We start from the raw sequence: 15,897 nt of genomic DNA, 5'->3' as shown, positions 1-15,897 counted from the left end.
TGTTGATCTTACTTTTGAGGTAAATCCATTTACACCTCCAGGCCGCGGGGGGCAGCAGAGCGTCAAACACGGACGTCACTCCAGAATAACAGACCCACTGCTTCGCTTCAGGGACGTCTGCTGGTCAAGTGGTGTCAAAACAGGCAAGAACATCATGTATTATTTAATTTACGCGTTTGATACAACCTTCTAAAATTCGTTCGAGGTCAGTACTAGGCTGACATGATTTAAATACCATCGTTAGCGTCAAAGAACATGTTGAATTTGCGAGTTTTAGACTCGTTCCAATGGCTTGATGTTGTCCCGGTTATGCTAACAAGCTAACTGATTGTTTTGATTCTGTAGTATCTAATGTCAACCTACAATTTCAAAGATTTTCACAGTTTACTTCAAGTTGACATAAATGTCATTGCAGTGGCTTACTCAAACAGTTGAAATAAACTGAGAATGATAGATGTTGGCTATTTTAGCTCATCATTATGCAGTGTTTGGGCTGCATAACCCTGACCCCGGTAGAGGCTTTAAATACATTTGTTTTAAACCGAGAAATTCACTGTTGTTTATGATTGCTTAAATATGCATTTATACAGTATTGCTTTTATACTAGATTCTCTAGATTCTATGTAAATATATATATATATATATTTTACTCAAGGTGTCAGTCAGATTTTTTGGCAATCTTGCCTTCCCTGGAATCCATTTACTGACCCATTGGCTTGATTTAATCAGCACTCATGCTCATGATATATATATACACACATACATACAGACGTGTGTATGTATGTATGTACGTACTAAGTTCCATCATACCAACCTGAACCAGATGATTAACAAATTTATGTTATTGCATTTTGTGGTTTATTCAACTAATTCCTGGAAGGGACAACCTAGATATGTGTTAGTAGACACCTAATGTAGTAGGTATGTAATCTGTATTTTGAGGTTGACTTTTATTTGGTGTTGTTTTGCAGGACGCTGTGTGTGTGTGTAAGCTGTTACGGCTGTGCTGATGGAGCAGTGTGCGTGTGTGGAACGGGAGCTCGAGAAGGTGCTACACAGGTTTGTCACGTATGGGCATCAGTCAGAAGAACGGCTGGATGAACTCCTGAGGAACGTCTGTGAGCTGAGGAGTCGATTGGTTGCCTACGGTGAGCTACTGCCTGGACACCATCATTTGTGCTTTGGTACAATATGAGCCTCTGGTAGTTCGATATCTATACCTTAGGCAACAAAACAGCTATTGGTGACTGTTGAAATCAATTCTTGGAGATCCATTTGAATGACGCACATGTGACATCAGTCAGATATCAATCAGAATATATGTGTAGTTACACTTTATTGTAAGGTGTCCTTGTTAGAGTGTAGTAGTGAGTAATTTTAATAAACTACATGTACATGCTATAGGGTTAGGGTTTGGTTTAGGGTTGGTTGCATGCAATGGTAACACTTTACAATAAGGTTTCTTTAGTTAACATTATTAAACTACATTAGTTAACATGAACTAATAATGAACTGCACGTCTACATCATTTATTAATCTTTCTTAATGTTAAATAACTTCAACATTTACTAATACATTTATTAAAATCAAAAGTTGTGTTTGTTAAAGTCCCCCTGTGGTCAAAATCAAGTTTTTAATGTTGTTTATATGTCTATGTGGTGTTTTTAATGTGCTGAGCCATTGCTGATTATTTTCTCCTTAAACTGCGGTTTAAAAAAGACAGTCTCAAAAACGAGGTTTGAAATCGCTGGTGTTTCTGACGTCACAAACTACCTTGCAACCAGTCACGTCAACGTGCCAGCGGGCTTTAGTAAAACATTAACAGCGAACTAGAAGGGGAGTCTCAAAAGATGGCAGGTTATCCCGGTATATTTCTTTGTTTATATGAAAATCCGGGTAGATTTAGTAATATAGCGGGTGTATGATGTATATTATGAACTAAATGCCTTTCTCCACTGACGTTCTGAGTTGTTCAAATTATTGTTAGAAGGCAGACTGAGATGGCGAATGGGAACATAGTTTGTGTAACATTAGAAACATATAATTAGCTGTTTGATAACGGAGTTAAGCAAAAGGCTAATCATATTAATTACCGTTATGTGTCCGACATTGTAAAGAGCGATACCATTGTGTAGCGTTTACCTCAGTAAGTTGGCCGAGTGAATCTGTGAGCTGGCGTGAGTGGAGGCGGGGCTAATTAGCATATTCATGGTTCCGCGTATACTAAATGAAGCAAGGGTGTAGAGTTGGATTCAAGCTATTTAAGGCATGAAGAATTTTCTTTCATTGGAAAAAACGTTTAAATATGTAATTTTGGTGATCAAAGATGAGTTTTTAAGGGATAAAATGATTGACTACTGGGTGACTTTAACATTAGTTAATTCACTGTGAAGTAACATAAACAAACAATGAACATCTGTATTTTATTAACTAACGTTAACAAATACAGTAACAAATGTGTTGCTCATGATTAGTTCCTGTTAGTTAATACATAAACTAATGTTGACAAATGAAACCTTATTGTAAAGTGTTACCCATGTAATTATGCATAATTCATAGTTATTACTGTGTTAACTACATGTAACTTGTAACAAGGACACAAAGTGTTACCTATATGTGCATATGTATAAAGACAAGGGACAAAAGTTAATTTGTAGAAGAATATGGTATTTCATTAATTTCCTTCCTCCTTTCAATCGTGATAGAAAATAATTACAATGCCTCATCCGCTGAATAGCACCACATTCGTACTGAAATTTGCTAAATGATGTTATCATACTTTGGTACATTTGTGGTACAGTGGTACTGTTATAGCCTGTTATCAACTTGTGAGAGAGTGATTCATATGTCAATGCTTATATATGAAAACAAGTCTAAAGAGGAGGAGGAGGAAGTCAACCAAGTGCCTTTTCAGCTTTGAAAAAAGCCTATTCAGTGACATCAAGTCAGGAACAATAGGTGTACTTTAGATGCCTGCATAAATAATAGCCTGCAGTGCAAACAAACATGCAATGTTTAGCTGAATAACCTCCTAGCCCACACTTTAAGCTTGTAGATGGTTATATAAGCATAACTCTGTTACATAGATGAGTCACAGTAGAAATGTCTGTTTAGATCAAAGTTCGCTTAGTTGCTATATTTCATTGAACTCCATTCCTACTCTAGGTGTACAAGATGCGGATTTGTCAGTGCTCCATCAAACAATGGCCCAGTGCTGCAAGGAAATCAAAGAAACTGTGCAGATGCTCGCCTCAAGGCATAAGGACATCCATGGCAGTGTGTCGAAAGTGGGAAAAGCGATCGACAGAGTAAGAGTTTGATATCTGAATTGTTTATGTTGTTAATTTAATTACATCAATATGAACACCACATTAAACAGTTTATCTGAGTCAGGGTTTCCCAAACTGGGGTTTGCGGACCCCAAGGAGTTTCGTGAGGGAACTGCAGGTCGTTCTTGATTGATGAAAGCTAATAAATAATTAAACCGTAAAAATGCTAAAACAAATCACTTACTAATAAAAGGTTTACCTGCAGCCATGTGACCATTATCTGGCATGAGAGAACTGTGATCATGAAAATATGTGGTTAAATATTACTGCTTTGGACATTCCCAATCCCATCCCTCCTCTCTTTTCCCAGTAGTTTCTGATTGCTTTCTACTTTCTTTGTTAAAGGGCACCTATTATGCAAAATTCACTTTTACATGGTGTTTGAACATAAATGTGTGTTGGCAGTGTGTGAGCAAAACCACACCCTAGAATGATAAAAATCCACCCAGTGGTTTTTTTACAATCTCAATAAATCATAAGCACTGTCTCAGAATGAGCTGTTCTCAGATTCGGCACAATGTGACGTAGAATTGAGCAGGCCCCTCCCACGACTGCTGAGTGACACTTCAGTTTGAGCCTAGACCCGCCCTGAGTGAGCTGGACACAGAGTCCGCCATAGTTCGACGCTTGAGCAGCTGTAGACAAGAATGTCTCCTAAGCGATTGAGGTGTGTTGTTGATGGATGTAAGAATGAACATAGCAGTCTTCATTTACTCTCGTTGTTACTCGAGGATGGATCTGTACGGAGCAACAGGCCTAACGTGACTGGACACGGAAGAAATGAAAGTGCGAGCGCGCTCTTTATGACAGCTCTTCGAGTCATTTTACGGATATAAGGTTTACCAGTTTATTTAGCACCCACTGAAAACGTGTGTATATTTGTTTACTGTTAGTTGTAACGAGTGTTTTGTGTACTTCGCTGTGTATGTTGCTGATAATGAAAGGGAGAGAGAGAGAGAGAGCGAGAGTTTATGGATAAGACTTTAATGCGCACTTCTTATACTATGTTTATTCAGCTCTTATAGAGATTCTCTGGAGTAAAACTAACGCTCATCTTTTGTGTGATGTACAATAAACTTCACTGAACTCATCAGTATATTTTGGTCATCATTAGGACGGGTTTTGCTACAGCAGGCTTGTATTAGTGGATAAAAGCAGATGACAAATAAGTTATAACCATAATTAAACTAAACTATACCTGTTCTATGTCCATACAGCATATATTCTCTGGCTCTGTGTGGGCATTATTGTCCGACTCCGAGTCGAAATGAACAACACCACAACTGAGAGTTTCTGTTGAGATTGTCCTGAGCGCGAGCTCGTGAGGCTCCGCCCCCTGGGCCGTGCAGCAGCAGTTAATTTGCATTTAAAGGGCACACACTAAAACAGCGCGTTTATCTGAGCCCCAAAAAATTACAATTTAAACATGCTGTAAAAAATGATCTGTTGGATATTTTGAGCTAAAACTTCACATACATACTCTGGGGACATCAGAGACTTATTTTACATCTTGTGAAAAGAGTCATAATAGGTGCCCTTTAAAAATAATAAAGAACTGCTCAAATTCTGTACTACATTGATAATGAAATTTGCCTTGTAGTATGATTTACCATAGTAAATAATGTGTAATTGAAAATGTGTATTGAATGCTGTGTTCTCTTGTCCAGAACTTTGATGCGGAGGTGAGTGCAGTTGTAGCTGAGAATGTCTGGGACTCCCCAGAGAGGCAGAAATACCTCAGTGAAACTATCGTAGAGCACCTGTATCGACAAGGCATGCTGAGTGTTGCAGAGGACCTCTGCCAGGTATGCTAAAAATGAGTGTGCATTTCTGTAAACATTTCTGCTGCACTTCATATTTATGTTGACCTCTGGATGTATAAGCGCTTGTATTTTGTTGACAATTTGATCCTGGCATTGACATTGAGTGTTTCAATCTGACTTCACAGGAGTCTGGTGTAGTAATCGACATGAGCATGAAACAGCCATTCCTGGAGCTCAACCGCATTTTAGAGGCTTTAAGAACACAAGATCTCAGACCAGCTTTAGAGTATGTGTCCTGTCTGTCTGCTTTCTACTGACCACTTTTATTACACTACATTTCAAAAGGTTTGGGTCAGGACAGATTTTTTTTCAAAGCAAATTAATTCTTCAGCAAGGGTGCATTAAATTGGTCAAAAGTGACAGTAAAGACATTTATGTTTAAAAAAAAATGCTGTTCTTTTCAACTTTCTATTTTTTAGATTTCTAAGGCATCATGGTTTCCACAAAATAATAAGCAGCACAACTGCTTTCAACATTGATAAGAATAAAACCAGCACCAACTGAGCAGATTAGAAAATGTTCTAATGTCTGCTTCAAATTCAGATCTACCATCACATGAATAAATTACAGTTCTTTTAAATGGTAATACTATTTCACAATATTACTGTTTTACTCCCTTTTTTTTTTTTTTATCAAATAAATGCCGCCTTAGAGAGCATTAGAGATTCATTTCAATATGTTAATAATCTTACTGACCCCGAACTTTTGTATGGTAGTTTATCTATGCACATCCTCTCAGTCTTTAAACATACCCTGGATTCCTTCAGAACATTGAATTGGATGGGGTGTGGCTTACAATATTGGTTTGTTGTTGTATATTTCAGGTTAGTAGTTTAATGGTTATTTTGGTTGTATGATTGCTGTGGTAGGTGGGCGGTGACAAACCGTCAGAGGCTGCTGGATCTGAACAGCACCCTTGAGTTCAAGCTTCACAGACTCTATTTTATCAGCCTGCTCAATGGGGGCATCAGCAAACAGCAGGAAGCTTTACAGTACGCACGCCATTTCCAACCGTTTGCCTCACAGCATCAGAGAGGTGAGGAAAGGTTCTGCTCTGAATTGATTTATTTTAACCTCAACAAGGTTTTTATGTAAACATGTGGGTGGAACCAAATCACAATTGAGGCTGTTTTACCAGTAATGTCATTTACTTAAAGCTTATTTTGTTAATTTTAAAGTTCTTAATGAATTGACAGCTGTATTACACTACCTGATTCATTATGGACAAAGTCTGAGATGACATCTGAGCCTTGTTTGTGTGTGCTCTCTAGATATTCAGATCTTAATGGGTAGTCTAGTGTACCTCCGCCATGGGATCGAGAACTCTCCGTACCGCAGTCTGCTGGAGACGGACCAGTGGGCAGAGATCTGTAACATCTTCACACGGGACGCTTGCGCCCTGCTTGGACTCTCTGTGGAGTCCCCACTCAGTGTCAGGTCAGAACAAAAGTCTTAAATCTCTCCTCATCGTGTAGGATTTTAAACTTAGGCCCTAACCAATGATTACTTGGATGTCTGGCCTTCTGAAGAACGTCTGAATTCATTCATGTCTTCAAGTCTTTATACAAGTTTTAGATATGAGATCAACATAATGGAACAAAACGCAAGGGTCTTGAGGCAAGCTTTTAAAAGTTTAACGTTAAAAAGGTTTAACTTGAAAGGCCACTTTTTGTAATGTTTATTCAGTGCTTTACTCATCTGCATAATGTACTGTTAAAAAGTTTGGGATTGGTAAGATTTTGTTTTTGAAAGTCTTTAGTGTCACTTGATCCTTCAGAAATCATTCTAATATGCTGATTTGATGCTCAAGAAACATTTCTAATTATCAATGTTGAAAACAGTTGTGCTGTTTAATATTCTTGTTTTCAGGATTGTTTGTTGAAATGAAAGTAAGAAAGTACAGCATTTATTTGAAATGGAAATCTTTTGTTAAACTTTTAAACTTTTGCAGTTTATCTATCTCCATGGGTGGCTTTTCTCTGTAAATATTGATGTATATGATCGATTGCAATTCGGCACGTCATGTATTTAATTCGATTAAAATTGATCGATTTACAGTCGTACTCTGTTTTAGGCAATTACTTGCTATTTGTATTGACAGTAAAAGCTTTTCTTAGCATGAATTATGTATGCTTTATTACTAAATCCTGTTTTGATTTTCTGACTCTCCATCAGTTTTGCTTCCGGCTGTATGGCGCTGCCTGTTCTCATGAACATCAAACAGGTTATTGAACAGAGACAGTGCAGCGGTGTCTGGACACACAAGGATGAGCTGCCAGTAAGTCTTTCTCTTTACCTTTAATGCTTGATCTAAAGGTTTTAGATGTCTAAATATTTTACTTGAATTGTAATGTGAAATGTTTACATTAGAATTAGGGATGCACTAATGACTTGGAACAAGATTTACTGATACCAACAGTTTTTGTAAACCCTGATAATTAATTATACAACACAAATAATTGATTAAAATAATTTATTTACACAATAAAATCAAATAAAAGAATCTCTATAGTATGTTTTTATGACCAGCTGAGATATGGAAAATAACGTGATATTCATTTGTATACGGCAGACAAATTTAAACCAATGGACTACTAAAATTAAGATTGATAAATTACACATTTTATTCAGACTGTTCTAAGTTATTATAAACAGAAAACACTGAAACATAAAATAAACTGGGTTCATTAATTATATCCATGTCTGATATGTGCTTCCTTTTTTATTGGCCAATGATTGGCGAGTACATCTGTTAATTTATAATTAACCATTAATAATTGTGGTCATTTCAAAGACATTAATGCTTTATCAATTCATCCCTGCTCTCTGTGTTTGTGTCTGTGTGTGTTAGATTGAAATAGACCTGGGGAAGAAGTGCTGGTATCACTCTGTGTTTGCCTGTCCTATCCTGAGGCAGCAGACATCAGAGAGCAATCCACCCATGAAGCTCATCTGTGGACATGTCATATCCAGAGACGCTCTTAACAAACTCACCAATGCTGGAAAGTAAGACTCTGACTTGTGCATCACCTAGACACAAATGAAGTGTTATAAAGTTTAATCTGTGCTGTCAAAGTAACCCCAGACCTGATGCCTGATGATTTAAAAATTGCAATCTGCAGTTGTTGCTACCAGCAGTAGCGGTAATTGACAGATTAAGCTTTTCTGCACTTTTTAAAGATGACGTGTGTCATTCTTTTAATGTTAATAAGGACCTATTATGCTTTTTTACATGTTCAACTTTCTTTAGTATGTAATGTTGCTGTTTGAGCATGAAAAAGGTCTGCAAAGTCAAAAGTGAATTATTCTCTTTATAAGTAAACACTGTTTCTGAACTCCCTGAAACGCCTCCAAATGTAGTCCTGAGTTTTCTTCCGGGATTGTACACGTCACAATATTCCTCATTCCAATCATTCCCGCCCAAGGCAATGCAAAACAAAGTGACGATGCCTGGTTGAGTTGCGTTAGTAGTGTGTTGAAACTCGCTTTTATGGTAAGGGGAGTAACATTTACGAAACGCGTTTGAAGCTATTGACCAATCACAACACGCTGGTCCAGCTGACCAATCTGAACACACTGCGCTGTTTGGAAAGAGGGATTTCGTAGAGACAGGAACTAAACAAAGTGTTACTGACAGACTGGGAAGAGAGGTGCTGCAACAATGTAAAATATATGAAGAATAAGGTGTTTTTTGAACATTCAAGCATGAGAACCTATTAGCAACCACATAGCAATGCCCTGGCATCCATTGTTTGATGCTATTAATCACACTTCACCTTTTGAACCAGTTTCATTGTTGTTCTTCAATGTTTTCAGTTATAAATGTATTAATTTCCTCACTGACGATGTCTTAAACTCTCCTCCCAGGCTTAAATGTCCATATTGTCCTATGGAGCAGAATCCATCAGATGCCAAACAGATCTTCTTCTGATGTATTTTTTCGGAGCGTAGCCGAATGACGTGTTGAAGGCCTCTTGGAGCCGCAGTTAGAATGATCCTCATTCACTGGCATGACGAGCCTTCTGTGGCGGCTTCTCCCCCGTGACGCCACCTCCCTCTCCAAAGCTTTTAGTTGACAGAGGCCGGTGGCCATGGCAACATACCTGTAGAACCCGAGTCAGTAAGTGTACCTAACGAGGAAAAGATTGTGCGGATCATTCATTTGTTAACATGGCCTAGTATAAACAGGCTTTTATGAGTATGTATGTGTGTGCGCATTTCGCTTCCTCTTCGTTTGTTTTAATTGCAGAGTATTTTTAAGTTTCCATGATATATCACCTCTCTTTTTCTTTTTTTTTTGTGACTTTTATTAAGCGAATGGGCGTGATGCATCTGTGTGGGTGACTTCTTGCCAGAAAATATCCACAGTTTCCTCTTTTGAGATCACATTTAAATACATGAACGGGGATTCTTTGCACGTGTACGTGATTGAAATGGGTTTTCAGTATGTATATTAAGAATGACAGAATAAAAATAAGGATTGGTGAACGGGTGCCTGTTGATTCTAAACAAATGACGTCTCTATTCCCAATGTAATAAAGGCTGTTAATTGGAGTGAATGGCGTTTTGATTAGTGCATCAGTGTGAATATTCATCAGAGATCAGAGGATTTGTGAGTGCAGATTGTGATCTTGTTCCTTGCGCTGGTCGGATGTCAGAGGAAACCTCTTTGTCCAAGCTATGTGTCTTGCTCTGTTTTTTTTTTTTTTTAAGTTTAATAAATATAAAGCAGTGATTTGTGATGGTATAACTTTTCATTAGTATAATTACATATGTAATGTATTTAAACACTTGCACACACAGATTGGACTGGGCTTACATTAGCTCTCACAGCTTCGGGCTCCTCTGCTTACATAATCAAAACACACACGCTGATTCGAGAAATGCATCCTCTGCAGACAGTTGCATTAGCGATTGAATCTTTGCCAGCATAACGTAATGAAACTATATGCCCGTTAATGTACATTTGATGGTAGACTGACTGTGTTTTGACGTTCCCCCATAAAGATGAGTATTTCCAGATGTTTCGCATTATCCCTGAATGTAAAGTTCACTGTTTATATCCGTATAGGTGAAGGGAGACAGTTGAATAATATTGTATCCCTCGGGATATTCATCAAATGCTCACTGGCTTTAACACAATGTAACTGCTAATTGTCCCGTTCCACTTTGAGATAGATATCTGGAAATGTGCATGCCGAAGCGGAATGTGTGGTTTGTAAATTGCTCTTTTACAGTGATTGAATGAGCCCTGACCACCTCAAGCTTTTCTGACAGATGTGATCCAGACCTGGGACTCAGTCACCTATCAGAGAGAGAGAACCTTTCCCAGAGTTCTTTGACATTCTCGAAGGTCGGGCATGTACCAGCACACCTATGTTCTTCAGCAAACGATGTCTGATTCCCCTCCCTCCCTCTATTTTGGTAAAGGCAAAGGCTGTCCTATTGTTTAAAGCCTTTAAGAGGTGTGTGAGTGCTGTGTGGCCACTGACGTGCTGATAATAAACGTTGTCTGTTATTTCTTTTAGTAGACAATCATTTATTACCTCCCTGAAATTTGTAAGATCAAAGCAGAGTATTGTGAGTTTAAGGAAGTGTTTTCATTCAGTGATTGAGAAATGACTCAGCTTTCTCTACTAACTACTGCAAGGCAACTATTGTAAATATTTATCTTCTAACAGTACAGTATGTTTATTATACTTGCATCTAAATAATAAAAAGATTTATACTCAGCTTTTGAGTTTTCTGTCTGCCTCTACAAACAAGTTTGATAAATTAATGCATTTTACGGTCTTATTTTAGCCCTCTGAAGCATGATGCAGTTTTTAACCATCAAAAGTGATCTAGAATATTTTATACCGAATATTATTATGCAATCATTTATCTTTTTTACTATCTATTATTATGCATTATTACATGGCTTGGTTGAATTCTAATGTAGAATGCGGTCTGTTATTTCTTGATAACAGACCGCTGCTAAGTATAACACACCGTTGCCATGAAAAACAGAGCGTTGCTATGGACGCAGGATTCTAACCGTAGAGATGGAACGGACTATTTTCTTTAGCGGAAGCAATACAATAGTTTTTAAATCAATAAACTCCTTTTTAAATCAATATTTTGTCAAATTATTGATTTATTTGGTAGCTAGCCATGTAATAAGCGGGATAATGTAGAGCGAGCATAGACAGTATGAGAGCGAGGCGGTTGTTATATACCTCCGCTTCGCGTCGGGGTCCTGATCAGCCTGTCGGGGTTATTCACTATAACAACCGCCTCGCTCTACATTATCCCTTACATAATGCAAATGCAATGATTATATAGGATCAAAAGTGAGAGTAAAGACTTACATTGTTTCAAAGATTTCTATTTCAAACAAATGCTGTTCTTTTTTACTTTTTAAAAACTATATTTAAAAAATGCATCACGGTTTCCACTAAAATCATGTGACACTGAAAACTGGAGTAATGGCAGTAATGTTTCATAATATTACTGTTTTTACTGGATTCTTGATCAAATATGCAGACTTGGTGAGCATAAAAGACAGTTAGGAACGGTAATGTATGTTCATAATTGTTGTAGGTTACCGGTTTATGACATGTTCTTTGCTTCACTATAAACTGACTTTGATTTATTTATTGATGTTATGGGCATAAAAATACTTCCTTACTGAAACTTGAAAACAATAGCCAGCAAACTGTTTTAAATGAGATGTTGACCCTTTACTCCCACAAGAGGGAAACCTCAGTTCACTGGAGAAGCTATAAGGGCTCACCATGTCAAGACATCCTACTGTCACAATGGCCAGAAGGATATTTACTGGGATTTATGAAAAAAAAAAAAAAGACTTGCAGAAGTTGTTTTGATTCTTTTTATACTATTAAAGCTTAGTCTTTTTTGTAATAAAAAAGTTGACAATCTGTTAAAAAATTCCTTTGAAATTGTTACAATAACGTACAGCAAAGTTTATGTTTTTCTCATTAAGGATCTAACTCTCACAAACCTTTATAAAAAAACTTAACAGGTTTTCGCCTTCGAGCAGTGGTTCTTAAATCCGGTCATGGTGCATAAAAAAGAGAGCTTAAGTAGATAATGAACCCTAGGGGGCAAAGCTATGAATATAGATGAGATAAAAGCAGTATTTTTTCCTTTTTTGAAAATAAGTTCCATGTTTATTTAAATTAAATATATTTTTTCTCAAAAGCTAGTTTTTAAACTTAGCCCTGTTGCTTTTCTCACACTTTTAATACCAGTGATCGACTTCTTGATTCTGAAGGAGCAACTTAAGTCTCTACCTGAAGACAGAATAGACAGACTCCTTATTGTCCGACTGACAATGGCCCATTCTGATCCATGAAGCACAAAATTCCTCTCGGTAAAGCTGGATCTGATGTGCAGGTGTGCAGGGCCTTGAGCTGGCCCACATGGATTCCCACAACTGCCCCTTACATGTTTGTTTATTAAATATTTTTTGGCTAATTTCTTATCATATGGAAATACCTGTCCTGAGATATCACGCAGAAAATTAGACCTAGTAGCCTACCTAAAATAAAATATGAAATTCTTATTTTTTGCCAATCAGGAGGCGCTTTCTGCCTGTCAATCATTTTGCACGTCGTAAGTGGGCTGTCCATATATGGGAAGCCGGAAACGCGATAGATGAATTTGGACTTTCGTGAGTTCTTAAAGTCTATGGTTTGCAAGAAAAAGAGAAAAATAAAGAGAACACACCGACGAAATTTATTTGCTGGAGGGAGCTTTAAAAGTGAAAATCGCTTGAAAACAGAAGCAGAGTGGAATGAGCACGTCCCTAGCTACGCCCCTGGTTACACCAAACGCGGCAGGTTTGTAAAGATGGGGTGTCTATCTAATTCGACAGATGTTATAAAAAGGTGTGGCATAGTCTATCTTTAAATGTATTGCGCATACTTTGACGTATTTACCACCAAAATCTGATTATAAAAGTAAAATAAATCTTTTAATTGGGCTGGACTCCTAGTCTATTCGAATCTGCAGTTTTTTTTCTGCATATCCTGCAGTTTCTGTCTGGGCTTGGAGTCCAACCCAATGAAAACACTGATTAAGGTTTGATAAGGTAAGACTTTTATTAACATAATAAAATATAGTGTATGTGAAAGAAACTACTAATTGGAAGACACATTTTAAACTTTTATTTTACACTAACTGGAAGACACATTTTAGAGCTTTTTTTACAGAACAAGGGGGGAATAATCTTCAGTCAATTTAAAGGAAATGGCAAGGTTTTTGCAACTTTGAGGTAAAGAATACCATACGTGTATAGTACAAATCTATACAATTAGTACATGAAATAGAATATGAAATTCAGTAGTTTTTAACAATTAAGTCACAGTATAGTTGTCTATGTGAAGATTTAATACCGTAGGATCTAACCTTACTCTTACGATTACTGAAGACTTTTCGACAGTCCTGTGCACACAATGGCATCAAACTTACCAGAATTTTCGTTTCATATTCATGCAGATATAAACATCTTAGGTCAAAAGAACAGAAAAACCCAGCAGCGCACATCAATAGACATAGTAGCAGAAATGCTTCTATATGGATCAGCTGTTGACATTTTTTCCAATGCGAAGGACAACTTGCACAAGTTGTGTGCATTTAAAGTGCATCATGCGTTTTAGGGAATGCACACTTAACTGATTTCATTCTTTGAATAATAGGATGTCTTGTATTATCCAGTACCTAAAGCCCAAAATATAGAATCAATGAAATAATAGTGCTAGAACTCTCCAGTCAAGCTAATTTAAAGCATCTATTGGTTTTTAATTAAACCATTATAAATGATTTAGGATCTGAAAACAAATATTGTGTTTAAAATAAAATCTGAGATTATTTATCATTTAATTTTTGATTCAGATTCAGATTTTTCAACAAAATTCATTTAAATCCTTCTGTGATACAAAACAGCGCATAATATTCAGCTTGCGCCTCTATTTGGTACACTTTTTGGTCAAACTTGTATAGATTATTTATTTAAAGTTTATTCATTGTCTCAGAAGTGAAACGGGATCCAGAGCTGTTGTCGTCAATCTAATCTCAGATGCCAAAGATCATTTGCAAAGTCAGATTTCAGAGGACTCAATCCTCTCTATCCAGGGCAGACCGGTGGGCGGCTTTGTTTCCTCTTCTCCGCCCCCTGCTCCCCCCTCTTCCACTCTGGCCCAGCCCCCTCTAAGCATGGCCAGTTCTTTCTCTAAGGCCTCATTCTTGTGGTACATCTCCAGGTAGCTGGCCTGCAGTTCCTTCTGGTAGCGTATCACCTTCTCCTTCTCGTTCTGCCATGTGCTTCTCTCATTTTCAAAAGATGAAGTCTGCGCCTCGTTCTGGCGCCTTTCCAGCAGCAGTTCAGCTCTGAGACGCTCCTCCGTGGCACTGGCTCCTCCAGTCTCACCCACATCCGCTCGAGTGTCCTCGAAAGCAGGCAAGGGGCATTTCCGGCGGGCGCCCTGTAGGGCCATCTGTAGCATGTCGATCTGGCTGTCCTTGCTCTGGATCTGATTGCGCGCCTCGTGCAGCTGAGTCTTTAAGAGGAAGATATCGCTCAGCTTCTGTGTGACCTCTGCCTGAGAGTCCCGGAACTGTTGCTTCAGTAAAGCGATTTCTCCAGACTTCTGGCAGACCTATTAAATCAATAAAACGTAGTCATTCTCGCAAATATACATAGGTCAAAAAACGTTTTGAGAATATTGTTCATAAGAGGCCGTCAGTGATAGTTCCTATCCTTTGTTTTAATAATGCTAGGCTTATTAGGGGTTTGTCCAGATAGGCAATACAAATCTGTCTTTTTGTCACTCATTCAAAATCCATTTAGTTGTTTGATGTCTGAACTGAGCAAATCTGAACCACATCCATATGTAGTTATGTGGTTAGAAATCTGATTAAAGTCTGATTTTTGAAATTCTCAAAGTAGTTTTTATGTAAAAGTAGTAATCAAGTAGTCATTCCATGATAACGTTTTTTTTATGTGATGATTAACTATGGGTATGTTTACACGACAACAATGTACTAAAAACGGAAACGTTTTTCCTTTGCATTTTTTGCGTACAGAGACCATTGTCAAAATGACCCCCGTTCACAAGGCTCGGCGAAAACGATTAAAAGCGCTGTATTATGCATGCCAGGCCAGTAGATGGCGATGTCACTTTGTAAAGCAACACCACGCACCTATAGACTGATGCATGCGCATCGTTTTCACAAATTAGCGTTTTTTTGTAGTTTACACGGAGACGATAACAGTATCGGTTTCAAAATGTTTTACGTTTTCAGTTGAAAACGGTGTCGTGTAAACAGCCCCTACATGTATGTCGTGATCTGTAAACAACTTAATTGGTTTTCTGAATGCTTATCATCTCTGTGATGAGATTCCCATACAATCTCAGAGGCAAAATTTCTATCATTCGTCATCCTCTCTGTCTCTACAAAGACATTGACTTTTTAATTTCTTTTTATGTCTCAAGTCATTACTATGGCAACTGATATATATCAGATATTGGCTACACTGTTTGAACAAACAGCTCTGGTTGCTTGTAAAATGACAGTGTGGACAGTCAGCTCTAAACATCTGATTTAGATTTTCAGTATGGTCAGCGTGAACAAACTAACAAGCAATACATGATGCGTCCCTTCATTTATCATCCAACTAAAGGCTACTTTTTTCTTTTATCTCCTCTGAAGTTTTCTGAAATCCCCAAAGCTTTGAACAG

At 37.7% G+C, this 15,897-nt stretch overlaps 2 protein-coding genes across 4 annotated transcripts in view; one reads left to right on the top strand and one right to left on the bottom strand.

Annotated features, from left to right (window-relative positions):
• The first annotated feature begins 40 nt into the window (after window positions 1-40).
• Window positions 41-9,706, top strand: rmnd5b (required for meiotic nuclear division 5 homolog B). Of its 2 annotated transcripts, none has more exons than XR_014629869.1 (10): window positions 41-143; window positions 972-1,148; window positions 3,166-3,308; window positions 4,997-5,134; window positions 5,278-5,378; window positions 6,022-6,188; window positions 6,424-6,589; window positions 7,328-7,430; window positions 8,004-8,263; window positions 8,471-8,504. XR_014629869.1 is itself a non-coding variant. In XM_084430787.1 (10 exons), exons 2-10 carry the CDS (start codon window positions 1,010-1,012, stop codon window positions 9,081-9,083), a joined length of 1,176 nt encoding a protein of 391 aa, XP_084286913.1. In that variant the 5' UTR covers window positions 47-143; window positions 972-1,009; the 3' UTR covers window positions 9,084-9,706. The 2 variants fall into 2 exon arrangements, 1 of the variants encoding a protein (XP_084286913.1); XM_084430787.1 differs by lacking the exon at window positions 8,471-8,504 and adding an exon at window positions 9,020-9,706 and having other exon boundaries at window positions 47-143; window positions 8,004-8,158.
• A 3,596-nt stretch (window positions 9,707-13,302) lies between these two features.
• n4bp3 (NEDD4 binding protein 3) overlaps window positions 13,303-15,897 on the bottom strand; it is a 28,112-nt gene continuing 25,517 nt past the window's right edge. For both annotated transcript variants that reach the window (XM_084430194.1, XM_084430195.1), the window contains exon 5: window positions 13,303-14,814. In XM_084430194.1, the coding sequence (XP_084286320.1) occupies window positions 14,257-14,814 (558 nt within the window). In that variant the 3' untranslated portion in view covers window positions 13,303-14,256. The remainder of the gene's footprint in view (window positions 14,815-15,897) is intronic.

Source organism: Rutilus rutilus, assembly GCF_951802725.1.
Source record: "Rutilus rutilus genome assembly, chromosome: 14".
Lineage (NCBI taxonomy): Eukaryota > Metazoa > Chordata > Actinopteri > Cypriniformes > Leuciscidae > Rutilus > Rutilus rutilus.
The sequence above is the reverse complement of the archived record's forward strand: the minus strand, read 5'-3'. Positions and strand labels throughout refer to the sequence as shown.

Coding starts and splice junctions, on each gene's coding strand:
- rmnd5b (XM_084430787.1), top strand. CDS start 1,010: ATGGAGCAGTGTGCGTGTGTGGAACGGGAGCTCGAGAAGGTGCTACAC. Junction 5,379..6,021: donor GATCTCAGACCAGCTTTAGA/GTATGTGTCCTG, acceptor TTGCTGTGGTAG/GTGGGCGGTGACAAACCGTC. Junction 8,159..9,019: donor AAACTCACCAATGCTGGAAA/GTAAGACTCTGA, acceptor CTCTCCTCCCAG/GCTTAAATGTCCATATTGTC.